The sequence below is a fragment of the Euleptes europaea genome, chromosome 1 (assembly GCF_029931775.1).
Source record: "Euleptes europaea isolate rEulEur1 chromosome 1, rEulEur1.hap1, whole genome shotgun sequence".
In the NCBI taxonomy this organism is placed as follows: domain Eukaryota; kingdom Metazoa; phylum Chordata; class Lepidosauria; order Squamata; family Sphaerodactylidae; genus Euleptes; species Euleptes europaea.
The window spans coordinates 1387721-1403546 of NC_079312.1; the positions used below are offsets into that span (position 1 = coordinate 1387721).

General features: G+C 46.0%; 1 protein-coding gene across 1 annotated transcript; it reads left to right on the forward strand.

Moving 5' to 3' along the window:
• The first annotated feature begins 4843 nt into the window (after window positions 1-4843).
• On the forward strand, window positions 4844-14425 carry LOC130480688 (major histocompatibility complex class I-related gene protein-like). The gene is made up of 5 exons (XM_056853315.1): window positions 4844-4858; window positions 5880-5931; window positions 7865-8146; window positions 11864-12142; window positions 14136-14425. The coding sequence occupies exons 1-5, from the start codon at window positions 4844-4846 to the stop codon at window positions 14423-14425; spliced, it is 918 nt and encodes a 305-aa protein (XP_056709293.1).
• The last annotated feature ends 1401 nt before the right edge of the window (window positions 14426-15826 follow it).

Consider the following 15826-nt stretch of genomic DNA (forward strand, 5'->3'; position numbering starts at 1 on the left):
TATCTCTCCACCTGCAATTTAAACCTATTATTGTGAGTCCTGTCCTCTGCTGCCAAGAGGAACAGCTCCCTGCCCTCCTCTAAGTGACAGCCCTTCAAATGTTCCAAGAGAGCAATCCTGTCCCCCCTCAACCTCCTCTTCTCCAGACTGAACATTCCCAACTCCCTCATAGGGCTTGTTGTCCAGGCCCCTGGTCATCCTCATCGCTCTCCTCTGCACCCGCTCGATTCTGTCCATTTTCTGCAGTTCTTGATTTTTTAAAACAGGAAAGACTGAAATAGTTTGTGGTGACGAGAATGGAAGGCAGCCGTTGCAAGCATTTGGTAGTAAATTTATTATTTATTCATTTTATTACATTTCTACCCCGCCCTCCCCAGCGAAAGGCTAAACATCTTAACCCAAAACACGACAAAACTTTGAACAACCCTTTTTCCCGTTAGGTAACCAAGGAGCTTTACTGTTTGGTACCAGGCAGGAGAATGAATATACCTCTGTGCAAGCAAGGAACAGGCAGAGAAGGACATGACTCAGAACACGAGTTTCCTTGCTGAAATAACCGGGTTAGAACGAGCCTCTCCTCATAACCCAGGAAAACACTTCTCACTTCTGTGGCGTATTTTCGCCCCCTTAAAAATGGCGGTGGCCAAGTGGCATCCATCCATCAAGTGCGTGCCAGATGGGATCTTATCTCTACATAGAGCCAGATGGGACCATCCAGGTCGAGAATGCCTCTTCAGGGTTCCTGAGTGTGTGCAGAGAGCTCCAAGGGTGTGCTCTGCATAGATCTGTGCAGACTATCAAAGAAATGCACCCTGAAAACTGAATTATTTCCTTCGGAATCTTTATTGTGAGATTCAACTATCTTGCAGCCCACAGACTGATTCACTGAGTGATTCCCATCAAACATTGTATTATAAGTTCTTTTAACAGCACCCACAAATCTGCATGAAACGTGAATGTAATTCCCCAAACCCCTTGATGTAGAAGTAATATTTGAGAAGCAATTGCAAAATGCAAAGGAACACATTGTTGTAATTTCCCTGGAACAAACATATCACACACACACACACAGAGAAAACCCCTCCCACAATCCTGTTCCATCTCAGAAGTCATGAAAGAGGAAAAAAAATGCCTCTTTCATATCTGAAATGTCACCAAGTGATTATATTGTACTGATGGACTTGAAGCCCACCCCCACAGTAAATTGATTCTATTCTATTCTGTTTGAGAGCCAGAATGGTGCAGTGGTTAGAATGTTGGAGTATGATCTGGGAGACCCAGGTTCGAATCTCCACCTTGCCATGGAAACCCACTGGGAGATTTTGGCTCAGTCACACACTCGCTGTCAAATCTACCTCATAGGGTTGTTGTGATAAAATGAAAGAGAGGATAACAATGTAAGCCTATTGGGGAGAATGGCGTGGTTAGTAAACAAATAAACACATTCTCTCCACACCTGCCTGTACTTAAGAAGAGCCATCCCTCCACACACAAAAAAACAGGAACCAGTCTTAATGGGGTGCAGGCATTTTTTAGGGGTGAAGAGGTTCATGTGGGTTTTATGCTATTTTATACTTTTAAAATTTGAATTTGTAAGCTGCTGGCAGCTACAGGATAAGTGGGGATTCCAAGAGTTGGAAGAGGCAATAAAGAAAAGTAAATTAAACAAATCTCCCGGGCCAGACGGATTTAATGCATCCTATTATAAAATTTTTAAAGACCAGTTAACCCCTTATCTGTTGGAAGTAATGAATTTAGGATTGACAGAAGGGATTATCCCTCAAACTTGGAAACAGGCAAATATAGTATTAATACCGAAGGCAAATTCAGATACATTGGAAGTTAAAAATTTTAGACCAATATCATTATTAAATACTGATTATAAACTATTTGTAACAGTCTTAGCTTCAAGATTAAAAAGAGTATTAAATCAAGTAATACATGAGGATCAAGCTGGTTTTTTACCAGGAAGGTTGATGAGTCAGAATGTGAGGGTAGTAATTGATCTTTTAGAATATGCAGAGCAAGATACAACACCATTAGCTTTGATATTTTTGGACGCTGAAAAAGCCTTTGATAATGTTGATTGGCAGTTTATGTTTAAGGTATTAGATTCTATGGATTTTGGTGAGAATTTTAAAACAGCTATAAAAGGTATATATACACAACAATCTGCTAATCTGATTATAAATGGGTCATTATCACCCAAAATTGAAATTCAAAGGGGAACGAGACAGGGATGTCCTCTTTCCCCTTTACTGTTTATTTTAGTATTAGAATTACTATTGTATAATTTTAGAAATAGTGATGTAGACGGTGTACGAATAGGTAGAAATCATTACATGTTTAAAGCATATGCGGACGATGTAGTATGTTTTTTGACTGATCCGATTGAACAAATTGACAGATGGAATAAAATTTTGGAGGTTTATGGAAAGCTTTCAGGGTTTAAAGTTAACAAAATTAAAACTAAGATTATAACTAAGAATATGACTCTCTCACAACAACAAATATTAGTAAAAAAGACGGGGTTCAATATCGAAAATAAAGTTAAATATTTAGGTATTTGGTTATCAAATAACAACCTTAACTTATTTCAAGATAATTATGTGAACCAATGGCAACAGATAAAAAAGGATTTGGTAAGTTGGGAAAAATTGCCATTATCGTTATGGGGAAGAATTTCAGTAGTAAAAATGATGCTATTACCTAAAATGCTCTTCTTGTTTCAAAATCTCCCAATAATTAAGGGTGTACAGATATTTGATGTTTGGAAAAAAGATATTATGAGTTTTCTCTGGAGTAAAGAAAGACATAGAATTGCATACAATAATTTAATTGAGCAAAAAGATACGGGTGGATTTGGATTACCAGATTTGAAATTGTATTATCAAGCAGCATGTTTCACCTGGATTAGAAACTGGATTCTCTTAGAGAACCCGAAATTATTAGAATTAGAAGGCTTTAAACTGAGATTTGGGTGGCATGCTTACTTGTGGTATGATAAAGAGAAAGTAAATAAAGAATTTAATTCTCATATTATTAGGAAAAATTTATTGCAAATCTGGAATAAATATAAAGAAGTTTTTGAAAGTAAAACACCTGGTTGGATTAACCCTATAGAAGCATTTATGAGAAGAGGTGCACATTTAAATTTGGACTGTGATAATTATAGAGAAATAACAGAATATAAAGATGGTATATGGGAACTGAAATCAAAAGAAGAAATTTTGATTAAAGATTGGTTTATGTATTATAAATTAAGAGATGTTTTTAATAAAGATAATAGGTTAGGTTTTAATCAAACCAAATCAAAATTTGAGGTTATACTATCTAAGGGTAATAAAGGATTGATAGGTAGGGTTTATAAATTACTTATAGAGACAAATTTAGAACAAGAAAGGATTAAGTTAGTGATGCTGAAATGGATGAGAGATTTAGGTTATAATATAGACTTGGAAATTTGGGAAAAGTTGTGGAAAAAAGAATTTAAGTTTACAATTTCAAATGAAATAAGAGAGAATTTGTATAAAATGTTTTATAGATGGCATATAACTCCAGTATTATTAAGTAAAATGAAGAAAGACGAGGAAAATATATGTTGGAAATGTGGTACAGAAATAGGTACATCTATGCATGTTTGGTGGTTTTGCAAAAAAATAAGGAGGTTTTGGAGATTAGTTTTGAATGAAACGAATGATCTGATTAAATTAAAAATTAAGAAAGACCCCGCCTTTTGCCTATTGGGAATACCAAAAAAAGATTTGGATAAAGGTGACAGAGTCATATGCCAATACAGTTTTGCTGCAGCAAGAATTATAATTGCTAAAAAATGGAAGCAGTCAAATAAACCTTCAATTAAAGAGTGGCGAGAAAAACTATGGATGTATATGCGGATGGCCAAAATTACAGCATTTCTATATGACAAAGATATGGAGGAATTTAAATCTACGTGGGCAAAGGCCACCGCATATTGGGATAAAGTGGCAAAAACGGATTTTAAAAGTATAGTTAACGAACTATAGTATAAGATGATTTTTAATATGATATAATAATAGCTTTTTCTTTTTATATGCCATAACACTTCATCGGAAGTCCAATGGTGGAGGGCACTGGTGGGTGGAGGGGTTTTGTATCCGGGGCACATGTTTTATATAATGATTTGAATATTGTAATAATGGATAAATTGTGTCCTGATTATGTAACTTTTGTTTTTCTTTTTATGTACATGTAATTTTTATTTTTGTTCTTTTTTTCTTTTTTTTTGTGTGTGTTTATTATGAAAATAATAAAAAAATTTAAAAAAATAAAAAAAAAGGATAAGTGGGGATTAAATATTTTAATGGAATGAATCAGTTCATTAATACATCTGTACAGACAACCCCCACACAAGGGGAACAGAACATTCACCCTATTATATATCCTATGAAATACTTTCTGTTCAATAAACCTTCGTCGTTCATCTCCACCTCAGTGTCTTGTCCATCTAGTCAAATAACGAAGAAAAACTAATGTTTTACCCCAGAAATAGTTCCAGCCTTAGTCTTGCAGGTTCCCAAATAAGAGACCTTTAAGGAGCGCACAACTTACATACAACCAACCCTTTAATCAAAGCTGATGTTCCCCTTTTTATTTGATTGGGGTTGTTTGTGGGGTTTAAAGAATCCACAGGAAAGGCTGGATGGGTGGGTGGGATTGGACATACTTCAGTCCAGGGGAGCTGTTTGCCTTGGTCTCCCCCTTCTTTTTCTTTCTCCCCCCACAGCCACCACAGTGTCAACTGGGGACATTTCAGAACCCAAATGGCTCTTCTCTATTCACGCTTTTGGGCTTGATTTTAGTTATGCTGGGGTGGGGGGTAGACTGTAGTTCAGTCATTTATATATTTACTTCATTTATAGTCCACCTCTCTCCCCAATGAGGACCCAAAGTATTGTTCTCCTCTTCTCCATTTTATCCTTACAACAGCAACCCTGTGAGGTCACGCAGTGAGTTTCCATGGCAGAGTGGGGATTCGAACCTGGTCTCCCAGATTGTAATCTTACACTTTGACGACTACACTGCCAGCTCAGAAGTGAGGAGGGGGGTGATGGATGGCTCCCTTCCCTGGCACCTCCCTGCCCCCTCCTGGCACAGAAACATCCTGGTAGCCAAAGCCCCTGTGGTTGCCAACCTGCAGGTGGGGGCTGGAGATCTCCCAAAATTACAACTACACAGACTACACAGATCAGTTCCCCTGAAGAAAAGGGCAGACTCTATGTTATACCATAGATTCTAGGCGCACCTCCTCCCCAGATACCTCCCGCCACAGGCTTTGCCCGCAAACCTCCAGGAATTTCCCAGGGCAGAGTTGGCAACCATAGGTGCCAGCCCCTTGGGTGACCACTAGCCCTCCAACGTGACACTCTCCCGGGCTTCGGCGCTCTGCAATGCCAACCAAGCAGGGGGAGCCACTTTGCACGCGTGGCAGCCCAGTTCACACGAGACGCAGAGCGAATGCTAAGCCCCTTCTGTGTCAGGCCGTGCAGGGCGTCGTGCAGGGCGCCCCTGGGACGGTGCCAGGCGCTGTGCAGGGCGAAGATGCCCCTGACTGTCTCCCCTCCTGGGGTGGGGCCAGAAAAGACCCTCCACCCCACCCCCTAGCCGGGCTTCGCGGGTTAAGCCCAGAGCGATCTTTCTGTTTCCATTCCCCGCTGCCGGGGATGGATCTGCCCAGCGACTAATGACAAACTCGGAGCGCCTCTTTCTGATTGGAGGGATATTCGCCCCCTCGGCCAATCAGGGCTTTGCCTCGAGTTTCTTCCCGGTTCGTTCTCGGAACGACGCTCTTATTTGCAAAGCTGCAGCCGCAGCAAACAAGGAGGATGAATTCGCTTCAGCGGCGCTTCTTGCTTCTGGGGGGCGTCGCCCTCCTGCTGGCGAGGGGCTCAGGGGAGTACCCCCAGCCGGGGCAAAAAAAAAACCCCTCGTGCTGGGGGAGGGGAGGGGTAGAATTTGCACCCAGGCCCCCGAGCAAGGAGGGTTGGCCGCCTTAGCCTGCAGTTCCTCTGCCTGCCGCAAGAGGGCGCCGGCCGGGCAGCTGGATGGAGATTCGCCCACACTTGCCAGGAACAGTAACGCGCTGCAGGCGTGGGGTTGCCAACCTCCAGGTGGGGCTGGGGCTTCTCCCGGAATGACGGCTGATCTGGGAATCGGTTCCCTTGGGGGGAAGGGCGCCATCACTTCCTTGTTGGGCTCCCTCCCCAGGCCCAAATCCCCCAAATCTCCAGGAGTTTCACCACTTGGGGTTGCTAGCCCTATGAAAAGCAGAACGGAACCTCATTAAAGAAACTGGCTTAACTTAATTGGCCCTAGGTTTACCCTCTTGTCTCCCCTGGAAGGCCTCCCATTCCAGAGGTTCCTTTGACCCCTGAGCCAGGAATTTCTCTCACAGTGTGTGTGAGACTTGTTTTTTCTGCAAAACAGCAAATTGCACAGAAATGGCATTGCATTGTGGATTTTGTGACTTGGTGCATCATGGCCATCTGGGCCTCTATGATCTGTGTGTTTGGTTGGTTTGGCTGCCTTAGAACCTGGCGATGTCATGTATTTCTTTGGTTCTTGTAGGTTATCCGGGATGTGTGACCGTGGTCTTGGTATTTTCTTTCCTGACGTTTCGCCAGCAGCTGTGGCAGGCATCTTCAGAGGAGGGATAGTGTCCTTCAGTGTGACTCCTCTGAAGATGCCGGCCACAGCTGCTGGCGAAACGTCAGGAAAGAAAATACCAAGACCACGGTCACACAGCCCGGATAACCTACGAGAACCAATGAACTCTGACCGTGAAAGCCTTCAACAATATCATGTATTTCTGTTTGAAACTCAGTTTTGGCTGGGAAACTCAGTTTTGTTTGCAACCGAAACAGGGCCCTGCTCTTATCTCTAGTTCTTGGGTTCCACTGGCAGATCCTGTTTTCCCCCCCTGCCAAATAAATGTGCATAAAATGCCCAATACAGCCCATTACGTTCTGTTTTGGGTGCATTTTGCCTAGGAAGAGGCTAATAAAGGCATAATGTTGAAGTGTTTTCATTTCTAAAGTATTGTTCTCTAGGGTCTTTAACTCTGTGTTTTCCAGGAATATTATTTGTTGAATGCCTGTTCCATGTTGTTCCATTCCAGCTTTTATGCTGTCCCGTATCTTAAGTGCCCTTTGGAAGGGGCACAGAGGCGAATCCCAAGAAGGGGTGCCCCAGTGAAACTAAGAAGAAAAAGTCCAAAACGTTAACTTGGACTTAATGTCGGGCTGCTGCTTCTTCCCTGTATGCTTTTCAATGGCTCATCCTCCTGTTGCTTTATTTCTCTGTCTTGGGCCTGCAAAGAAATTGGCGGTTCCATCTCTCATCCTTGAGGCCTTCTCTCTCCCTGATGCAGGCTCTTGCAGTTGGTAATTGGGAGGAACTTCGCTAAAAGCCCATGATCTGTGAACCTTTGCTCCCTGGACCCAAAATCATACCTTGGCGCCTGCCAAGCTTGTCAGAAAGTGGGTGTGGCCATTGTAAGGCAGGGCTTGTGGTTGGCTGCCCGTATGCAAATGATAGGCCAGGAGTCCCCAACATGGTGCCCATGGGTGGCATGATGCCCACCGACACCTTTTCTGGTGCCCGCTAAGTTTTTATTTCACTGGGCTTTGGACCGAGCAGCGATGTCGGGCTCCTTGTAGGATCCCTATTCCAGGAATGTATTGTTTGGGATAGTTCAAAGCTAATTTTGGGGTGCAGATGCTTACGTGTCATCATCGCAAGTGACTGGGTTGGAGAATAAACCGCCAAGAGCTGCAGAAGCAGAACTGGGAACCAAGTCTGCCCCCCCTTTCTCTCCCCCCCCTTATAGGCTCCTCCTCGCACTCCCTGCGCTACTTCTACACGGCGGTGTCTGAGCCCGGCCCGGGGCTGCCCCAGTTCATTGCCGTGGGCTACGTGGACGGCCAGCCCATCATTTATTATGACAGCAACACAAAGCGGGAGCAGCCAAAAGTCCCCTGGATGGAAAAGGTGGGGAAGGACGACCCCCAGTACTGGGACACGCAGAGCCAGATCTTGCAGGGCAACGAGGCGGGGTTCAGAGCTAACTTGGAGACCCTGCGTGGCCGCTTCAACCAGAGCCGTGGAGGTGAGTGGAGGGGGGGGGGCAGGACACAGATTTATTCCCCCTTGCATTTCCCCATACCAGGAGTGTGTGTTAAGTACCGTCAAGTCGCTTCCAACTCATGGGCTGTTTATGCTTGCTAATTAGCAGCGCGTTCCAGGCTGAAGTGCCCCTCATATATATATTTTTTAATTTCTTCATGCTGAAGTCACTGAATTTCTTAAGAGCCCCTTCAAGGCGACCTTTTGTATTTGCTCCGTTCCGTCATCGAAGCAGTCACTGAAGGAAGCATGCAGAATCCCGGCCGTGGCTTAGCTATGCAAATGACTATTGCTAATGGCTATGCAAACAAAGGAACTAAGGAGCAGAGGGGGAATTAGTTTGGCTTTCTCCTCTTACATCGGGACAGTGAATAGTCATTTTAAAGGTAAGATTTAAAAAATCAGCATTGAGCGAGGAGCAGAATCGACCCTGCATAAATGGCCATGGTGACCCTATGAATCAATGTCCTCCAAAACGTCCTATCGTTAACAGCCTTGCTCAGGTAGTTGGAAGGAACCACCAGGGTCATCTAGTCCAACCCCCTGCACAATGCAGGAAATTCACAACTCCCTCCCCCCCCCCCCCGCACACCCAGTGACCTTTACTAGACGGACAGAGGATGGCCAAAAAAAATCTTCCAGGGTCCCTTGCCAATCTGGCCTACAGGAAAATTTCTTCCTGACCCCAAAGTGGCAGTCGGCACTACCCTGGGCATGCAAGAAAGGGCTAGGAGCCAAACACTGATGCAACCTTTCCTGCCCTCCCTCTCAGGATCTGCCTAAGTTCACAGAATCAGCCTTGCTGACAGATGGCCACCCAGCCTCTGCTTAAAAACCTCCAGGGATGGAGAGCTCACCACCTCCTGAGGAAGCCTGTTCCACTGAGGAACCGCTCTGTCAGGAAGTTCTTTCTGATGTCTAGATGGAAACTTTTGGTTTAATTTCAACCTGCTGATTCTGGTCCGATCTTCTGGAGCAACAGAAAATAACTCCACACCATCCTCTTGGTCGGGTCTTCCTCTTTTCCTGCTGCCTTCTGCTATTCCTAGAATGATTGTCTTTTTCAGTGACTCTTGTCTTCTCATGATGTGACCAAAGTTTGATAGCCTCAGGAGTGGTTTGGGTTTTTTTACCGTCAAGTCACAGCTGACTTATGGCAACCCTGTAGGGTTTTCAAGGCAAGAGATGTTCAGTGGTGATTTACCATTGCCTGCCTCCACATCCCTGGTATTCCTTGGAGGTTTCACGTCCAAATAGTTGCCAGCGTTCAGGCTGAGAGTGTGTGACTGGCCCAAGGTCACCCAGCAAGTTTCTATGGCAGAGAGGCACTACCCTGGGCATGCAAGAAAGTTTCCCAAGTCCTAGTCCAACACTTTAACCAGTACATCACTCTGGTTCTCAGCGTCAGGAGCAGGGGTTGAGTAAAAAAGAAAGGGGGATTTCTCCCAGAAGGAAGCCTCCATTTTTCACTTAATGAACTCCCATCCTTCACACATGCCCCAGATGTGGTTTGCATCTGTTGGGGAGGGTGGGCTATGCATCAAGCCTCCCTCCAGATGTTGGATGTGAAGGACTCTGCAATTTCTCCTTGCACCAAGCTCACCAATCAGGAGGAGGAAGGCTGTTGAGCTAGCAAGCGGGATGGGTCAGGTTCCTCTGTACCCTTCCTCTTGTCTTCTCTGCTGCTGTCTTTTGTTTATCCAGAATGCTGTTCTTAGAGATTTCCTTCTTTCTGGCTTCCTCCTTCCCTTCTTGCCTCTTTGTCTAGCCTCCTCGAGGGCCAAGATGTTTTCGCAACATCCTTCTCCATCCTAGCCTAGCGGGATAGCTAGAATTCTTCCTTTCCTGTCCTAATATGCTTAACAATAAAGGACATGGGGGGCGGTGTTCAGTGGCAGAGCGCCTTCTTGGTATCCAGAAGATCCCCAGTTCAGTCCCTGGCAGCATCTCCAGTGGAAATGACCAGGCAGTAGGTAATGGGAAAGACCTCCATTTGCCTGGAGAGCCGCTGCTAGTGTGAGTAGCGACCTTGATGGACTGATGGTCTGATTCAGTATAAGGTAGCGGCTCTCAGTATAAGGTAGCAGTTGTGTGTCCTTTTCGAAAGCAGCCTTCCTCTTCCACTGCTGGTCAGGCTGCACCTGGAGTATTGTGTGCAGTTTTGGAGCCTCACTTCAAAAAGGATGTGGACAGAATGGAGCAGGTGCAGAGGAGAGCGACGAGGATGATCAGGGGCCTGGAGACCAAGCAACACGAGGAAAGGCTGAGGGAAGTGGGAATGTTCAGTCTGGAGCAGAGGAGGTTGAGCGGGGACATGATTGCTCCCTTGAAGTATTTGAAGGGCTGCCCCTTAGAAGAGGGCAGGTAGCTGTTCCAGTTGGCAGCAGAGGATGGGACTCGCAATAATTGGCATAAATTGCAGGAGGAAAGGTATGGGTGGATATTAGGAACATTTTTTACAGTAAGAGTAGTTCAGCAGTGGAATCAGCTACCTAGGGATGTGGTGAGCTCCCCCTCGCTGGCAGTCTTTAAGCAGTGACTGGACGAACACTAGTTTGGGATGCTCTAGGCTGATCCTACATTAAGTAGGGGATTGTACTGAATGGCCCCTTCCAACTCTACGATTCAATGAAAACGAGCTGTTTTTGCAGGCTCTGGATATCAACATTCTCTGGTGTGAGGGTTCCCAACCTCCCTGTGCAAACTCCATAAAATCACTTGCTCAGACGGTCATGCAGAAACAAGGAACTTTATTGGAAGCTTCAGGTTAGTATAGGCCCTACAATGGCAAAGTTGCAAGTGCTAGCAATTTCACAAAGACAGAATTATAACCCCTACAGGGAAGCAGATGTCAAATACATGTTATGGGAATCTACGAGATAATTGTGCATGGTACAGGAACATCAAAGATCTCAGGAAGCTCGTTATTGCTATCTACACACCAAGGCCATAGCTGGTGGGAGGGAGTCGGAGAGAGCAAGGGAGGTGGATGGTGGGAAGAGACATTCCAACCTGAGGCCTGCTGGACGCAGCGCCTGAACCAAAGAAAGGCAAAAGGCCTGGACTGCTTTTATGAGCCCAGGGGGGGAGCACACAAAGCAAAAGCTTACAGATCCTTACATCTGGCAGGCTAGTAGCATCTTGAATAAAAATATTAAATCCCAGAAGATCGAATTTCATTCCAGCTGTGAGTGTGAGACCTGAAGTGTTTTTCTCACAGAGACCAGGTAGTTTTCCCATTGATGCTGCCAGCAGAGCACAACTATTTATAAAACTGCTATGGAACCCCTGCCCCCCCCCAATCTGCAGTGGTACATCCTCCTCTGCCACCCCCTTCTGCTGCACCTGTGGAATAGGCCGAAGTCATGTCCCTAAACTAATGACTCCTCTCAATGCTGTATTTCTCAGTCTGTCTTTTTTTGGGGGGGGGTAGGGGGTGCAGAGCTCCTCTCCCTCCCTCCAGGGGGTGCAAAAACAACAGTTACTGTATTTGGAAGGGGTCCTTTTTTCAGGGCATCCCCCCACACACAATGCTGTGCTTTGCATTTCCCACTCCAAACACACCCAGACAATTGGGATTTGCCTATCGCAACCAGGGAGGGATAGAATGGCAAATAGCAGCCCCCTGTTTCTTCACACCATCCCCCTTGGCAAAGACACCCTCTGCACACACCCCTTCATCTCCAGTTGTCTCTTGCAGGGTTCCACACCATACAGCAGATGTACGGTTGCCAAGTGGGGCCGGACTGGCAGCCCAGTGGGGGGCTCTACCAGTATGCATACGACGGGGAGGACTTCCTGTGCTTCGACAAGAAGAACCTCTGCTGGGTGGCAGCAGACAGGCAGGCCGAGATCACCAAGCGGAAGCTGGACCCGCTTCTGACCAATTCCCATCACCTGAAGTCCTACCTGGAGAAGACCTGTGTGGAGTGGCTGCGGAGGTACCTGGACTACGGGAAGGAGGCCCTGCTGAGGACAGGTGACGCTAGGGGAGACTGTCCCAGCTCTTCCACTTCCTCCTGCCTCCATTCTGGATGGCAGTCCCCAAATGGACTATTCCAGTCTGGTGTGGCGGGGAGTGTCATATTTTGTCACCCCAATTGAGGTTCATCCCACCCCATCCTTTGTTTATTCTTAAGTAGCAAAATATGGGTTAATGGAAAACAACCGTTCATGTATTGGGGTATGGTTTGCTTTTCTTTTTGAACGATTTAGCACATAAAGTGTATAATATTTATTAATTTGTTGAAAGGGACGGTAGTTGCTGAATGAGAATCTAACACTAGATTTGATTATATTAAGGTATTTATTTATTTAAAATATTTATGCTATTTACAGTCTGCCTTTCTCACAGAGACTCAAGCAGATCACACAGAGTGACTCAGTACAATCAACAAAGTGGGACATTCAGTGGCCAGACACATTAGGATTTTACAAATCTGGAACCCACCAGAAAGAACTGAAGCATGGCATAAGTATTAACACAACACATTAAGTGGTGCAAAACTTACACAGTAGGGTCCTAGTTTCAGTAAGCTAAACACAGTAGCATAGACCACAGCCCCTAATAACTTATCTAAGTAACTTTGTGAACCATTTAGTACAATGCAACTCTGTCACCTACATAAAAAAGCTCTCTTGAATAATTAACTTTTGCATAGTTTGCAGAAAGCCTGGAGCATGGGAGCTTTCCTGACCTCCTCAGGCAGGCCGTTCCATAAGGCGGGAGCCGCAACTGAGAAAGCACGTGTTAAGCAGACTTAAACAGACCCTGTTAACAGCTGTTGTGAATAATCAGTATCTTGTCCTTTTGAATTGGGCAATAGAAATGTCAGAAACTGCTCCTTTTTCATTTCATGGCCATTCCCTTCTCAACATGTGTTGCTATACCCGTTGTTCGAGAGCATCTGATGAAGTAGGCTGTAGCCACGAATCATGGCATCATAGAGTTGGAAGGGACCACCAGGGTCGTCTAGTCCAACCCCTTGCACAATGCAGCACACACACACACACACACACACACACACACACACACACACACAGAGTGACCCCTACTCCATGCCCAGATGGCCAAGATTCCCTCCTTCTCATGAACTGCCTAAGGTCATAGAATCAGCACTGCTGACAGATGGCCATCTAGCCTCTGCTTAAAGGCTTCTGTGGCAATAAACCAATTAGTTTTCAGGGTAGCGCAAGACTCCTTTTAAAGTCTTGCTACAACAAATCTGGAACAGATCCCAGCACACCAAGGAGAACTTTTGTCACTTAGCCTGTGGCGCACTGTGCTAGTTTTGATCTTACAAACTCATTCACTGGAAATTTTTAAAAAGTGCGTCCCTTACAGTCTGAAGTGGTATAGCCAACTCTGCCACCTCCTCCTTGTGCACCTGTAGAGTAGGTGGACATCATGTTCCTTTTAAAGGGATCCAAACCAATTCAGGCACAGAGGCTGAGGGACACGTGTCTCGTCTGAGCATAACAAGATACAGGGGAGGCTGGAGAATGTCCTATTTTGCATTTTCCATCCTTGGAGGAAGTAACAGGTGAGGCAGAGAGAAGCCTTTCACATTACCCAGTACTTGACTCTTAACTGAGATGCTGGGGTTTGAACCTGGGACCTTCTGCACGCCAAGCAGATACTCTACCACTGAGCCACAGCCCCTCTCCAAAATTCTGTAAAGCGTGCACACACATGAACAAACAAGGCTACCTCATACTGAATCAGACCCGTGGTGTCCATCAAGGTCTGTCCTGTCTACCCAGACTGGCAGTGGCTCTCCAAGGTCTCAGGCAGAGTTCTTTCACATCACCTCTTGCCTGGTCCTTTTTAACTGGAGATGCTGCCAGGGATTGAACCTGGGACCTTCTGCATGCAAAGCAGAGGCTCTTCCACTGCGCCATTCTGCTATTAAAAAACAGCATTTGTCCTGATAGCTTAGCGTTAATAGAGACTGGTGTTACCATTTCAACAGAATGCCCAACAGTGAAGGTGTCACGCAAGGGAGGCTACGATGGCCGAGAGACTCTCATCTGCCGGGCCCACGGCTTCTACCCAAAGGAGATTGATGTCACCTGGATGAAGGACGGGGAGGACCGGAAGCCAGACACCTTTACGGGGGGTGTCCTCCCCAACTCTGACGGGACCTACCACACCTGGTTCAGCATCGAGGTGGACTCCAAGGAGAGGGACCACTACTGGTGCCGGGTGAAACACGACGGCCTGACGGAGCTCCTGGACTTGGCCTATGAGGAGCCAGGTTAGAGACGGGGAGGGGGAGGCTTGTCCCCTTGGGAGTGGGGGCTATCAGAGTCTGGAAGGTGAATTTTTGAGGAAGGGGAAACTTACGAAAAGCCTCCTCCCAAGAATGTCACAATTTAGAGTAGCATCTCCCAGTGGGTCTCAGCTCTTGGCTTCAGGGCACTAACCGATTGCTTGCACTCCTGTGTTAAAGGGGCTGGGGGCAGAACAACCATGGTTGCCCATCTCTGGCAGAGGGGAGAGGGAAGCAAATGTGTGGAAGGTGGAGTTGCACCCAGAAAGTTCTGCCTGTAATGCCTAACCGCCTCCAGCAACCTGCGATTGCTTGGCTGGAAAATCTCTACCTGAAGCTTTGGAGAGCTGCTGCCAGGCCGAACAATGATATTCCCCCCTCCCTTTTATCCTCAGCATCCAACTTGGGGCTCATTCTGGGCATCAACATGGCTCTCATCCTGCTGGTGGTCTGTGGCATCTTCTATATGTACATCAGTAAGTAAACGGTGTGTGTGTGTTTGTGGGGTGACTTGGAGGAGATGCTGATCAGATTTGCTGATGCTGGGAGGGATCGCTAACAGCCATGAAGCCAGAGTTAGGAGTCAGAGAGTTCTGGGCACCACAGTGTAAATATGTGGAAGAAGAATGTCCTCTGTAGCCACCCTGCTGGGAGAAAAGAAAATGTCCTGTCACTTTTTGATAGAGGCCTAATCTGTGGGAGGGGGAAAGCAGCATGGTATAGCCTGATCTCGAGGTCAGCCCTGGTTAGTATTTGGATGGGAGACCACCAAGGAAGTCCAGGGTTGCTATGCAGAGGAAGGCACTGGCAAACCACCTCTGAAGTTCTCTTGCCTTGAAAACCCTTCAGCTGGGGTGTCCAACTAATTTGTTACAACATAAATGTCACTTGGTTAGGCCGGGCCTTGTGTACCATAAAATTTAATGCCAGGTACTGGAGATACAAACTTTGTAGAAGACACAGGCAAAGCCAATTAATGATATTATTTTTTACTTTATTTTTGTACTTAAAGTACAAACACAATAACACTACTGCCCTACAGGGTTGCCATAAGTCAGCTGCGACTTGATGGCAGTTTACACACACACAATCTGTGGAAATCAGCAGCTGAAGGTTTTCATGGCATGGAGGTAAATAACAATGAGAGCCAGTGTCGTGGTTAAGGTGGGGGACTAGGGATCTGGGAAACCCAGGTTCGAATCCCCACTCTGCCATGTAAACATGCTGGGTGACCTTGGGCCAGTCACATACTCTCAGCCCTGACTCTGGCTAGTATTTGGGTGGGAGACCTCCAAGGAATACCAGGGGTGTGATGCGGAGGCAGGCTGTGGCAAACCACCTCTGAACATCTCTTGCCTTGAAAACCTTACGGGGTTGCCATCTGTCAGCTG

Coding starts and splice junctions, on each gene's coding strand:
- LOC130480688 (XM_056853315.1), top strand. Junction 5,932..7,864: donor CCTGCTGGCGAGGGGCTCAG/GGGAGTACCCCC, acceptor TCCCCCCCCTTA/TAGGCTCCTCCTCGCACTCC. Junction 8,147..11,863: donor CTTCAACCAGAGCCGTGGAG/GTGAGTGGAGGG, acceptor TGTCTCTTGCAG/GGTTCCACACCATACAGCAG.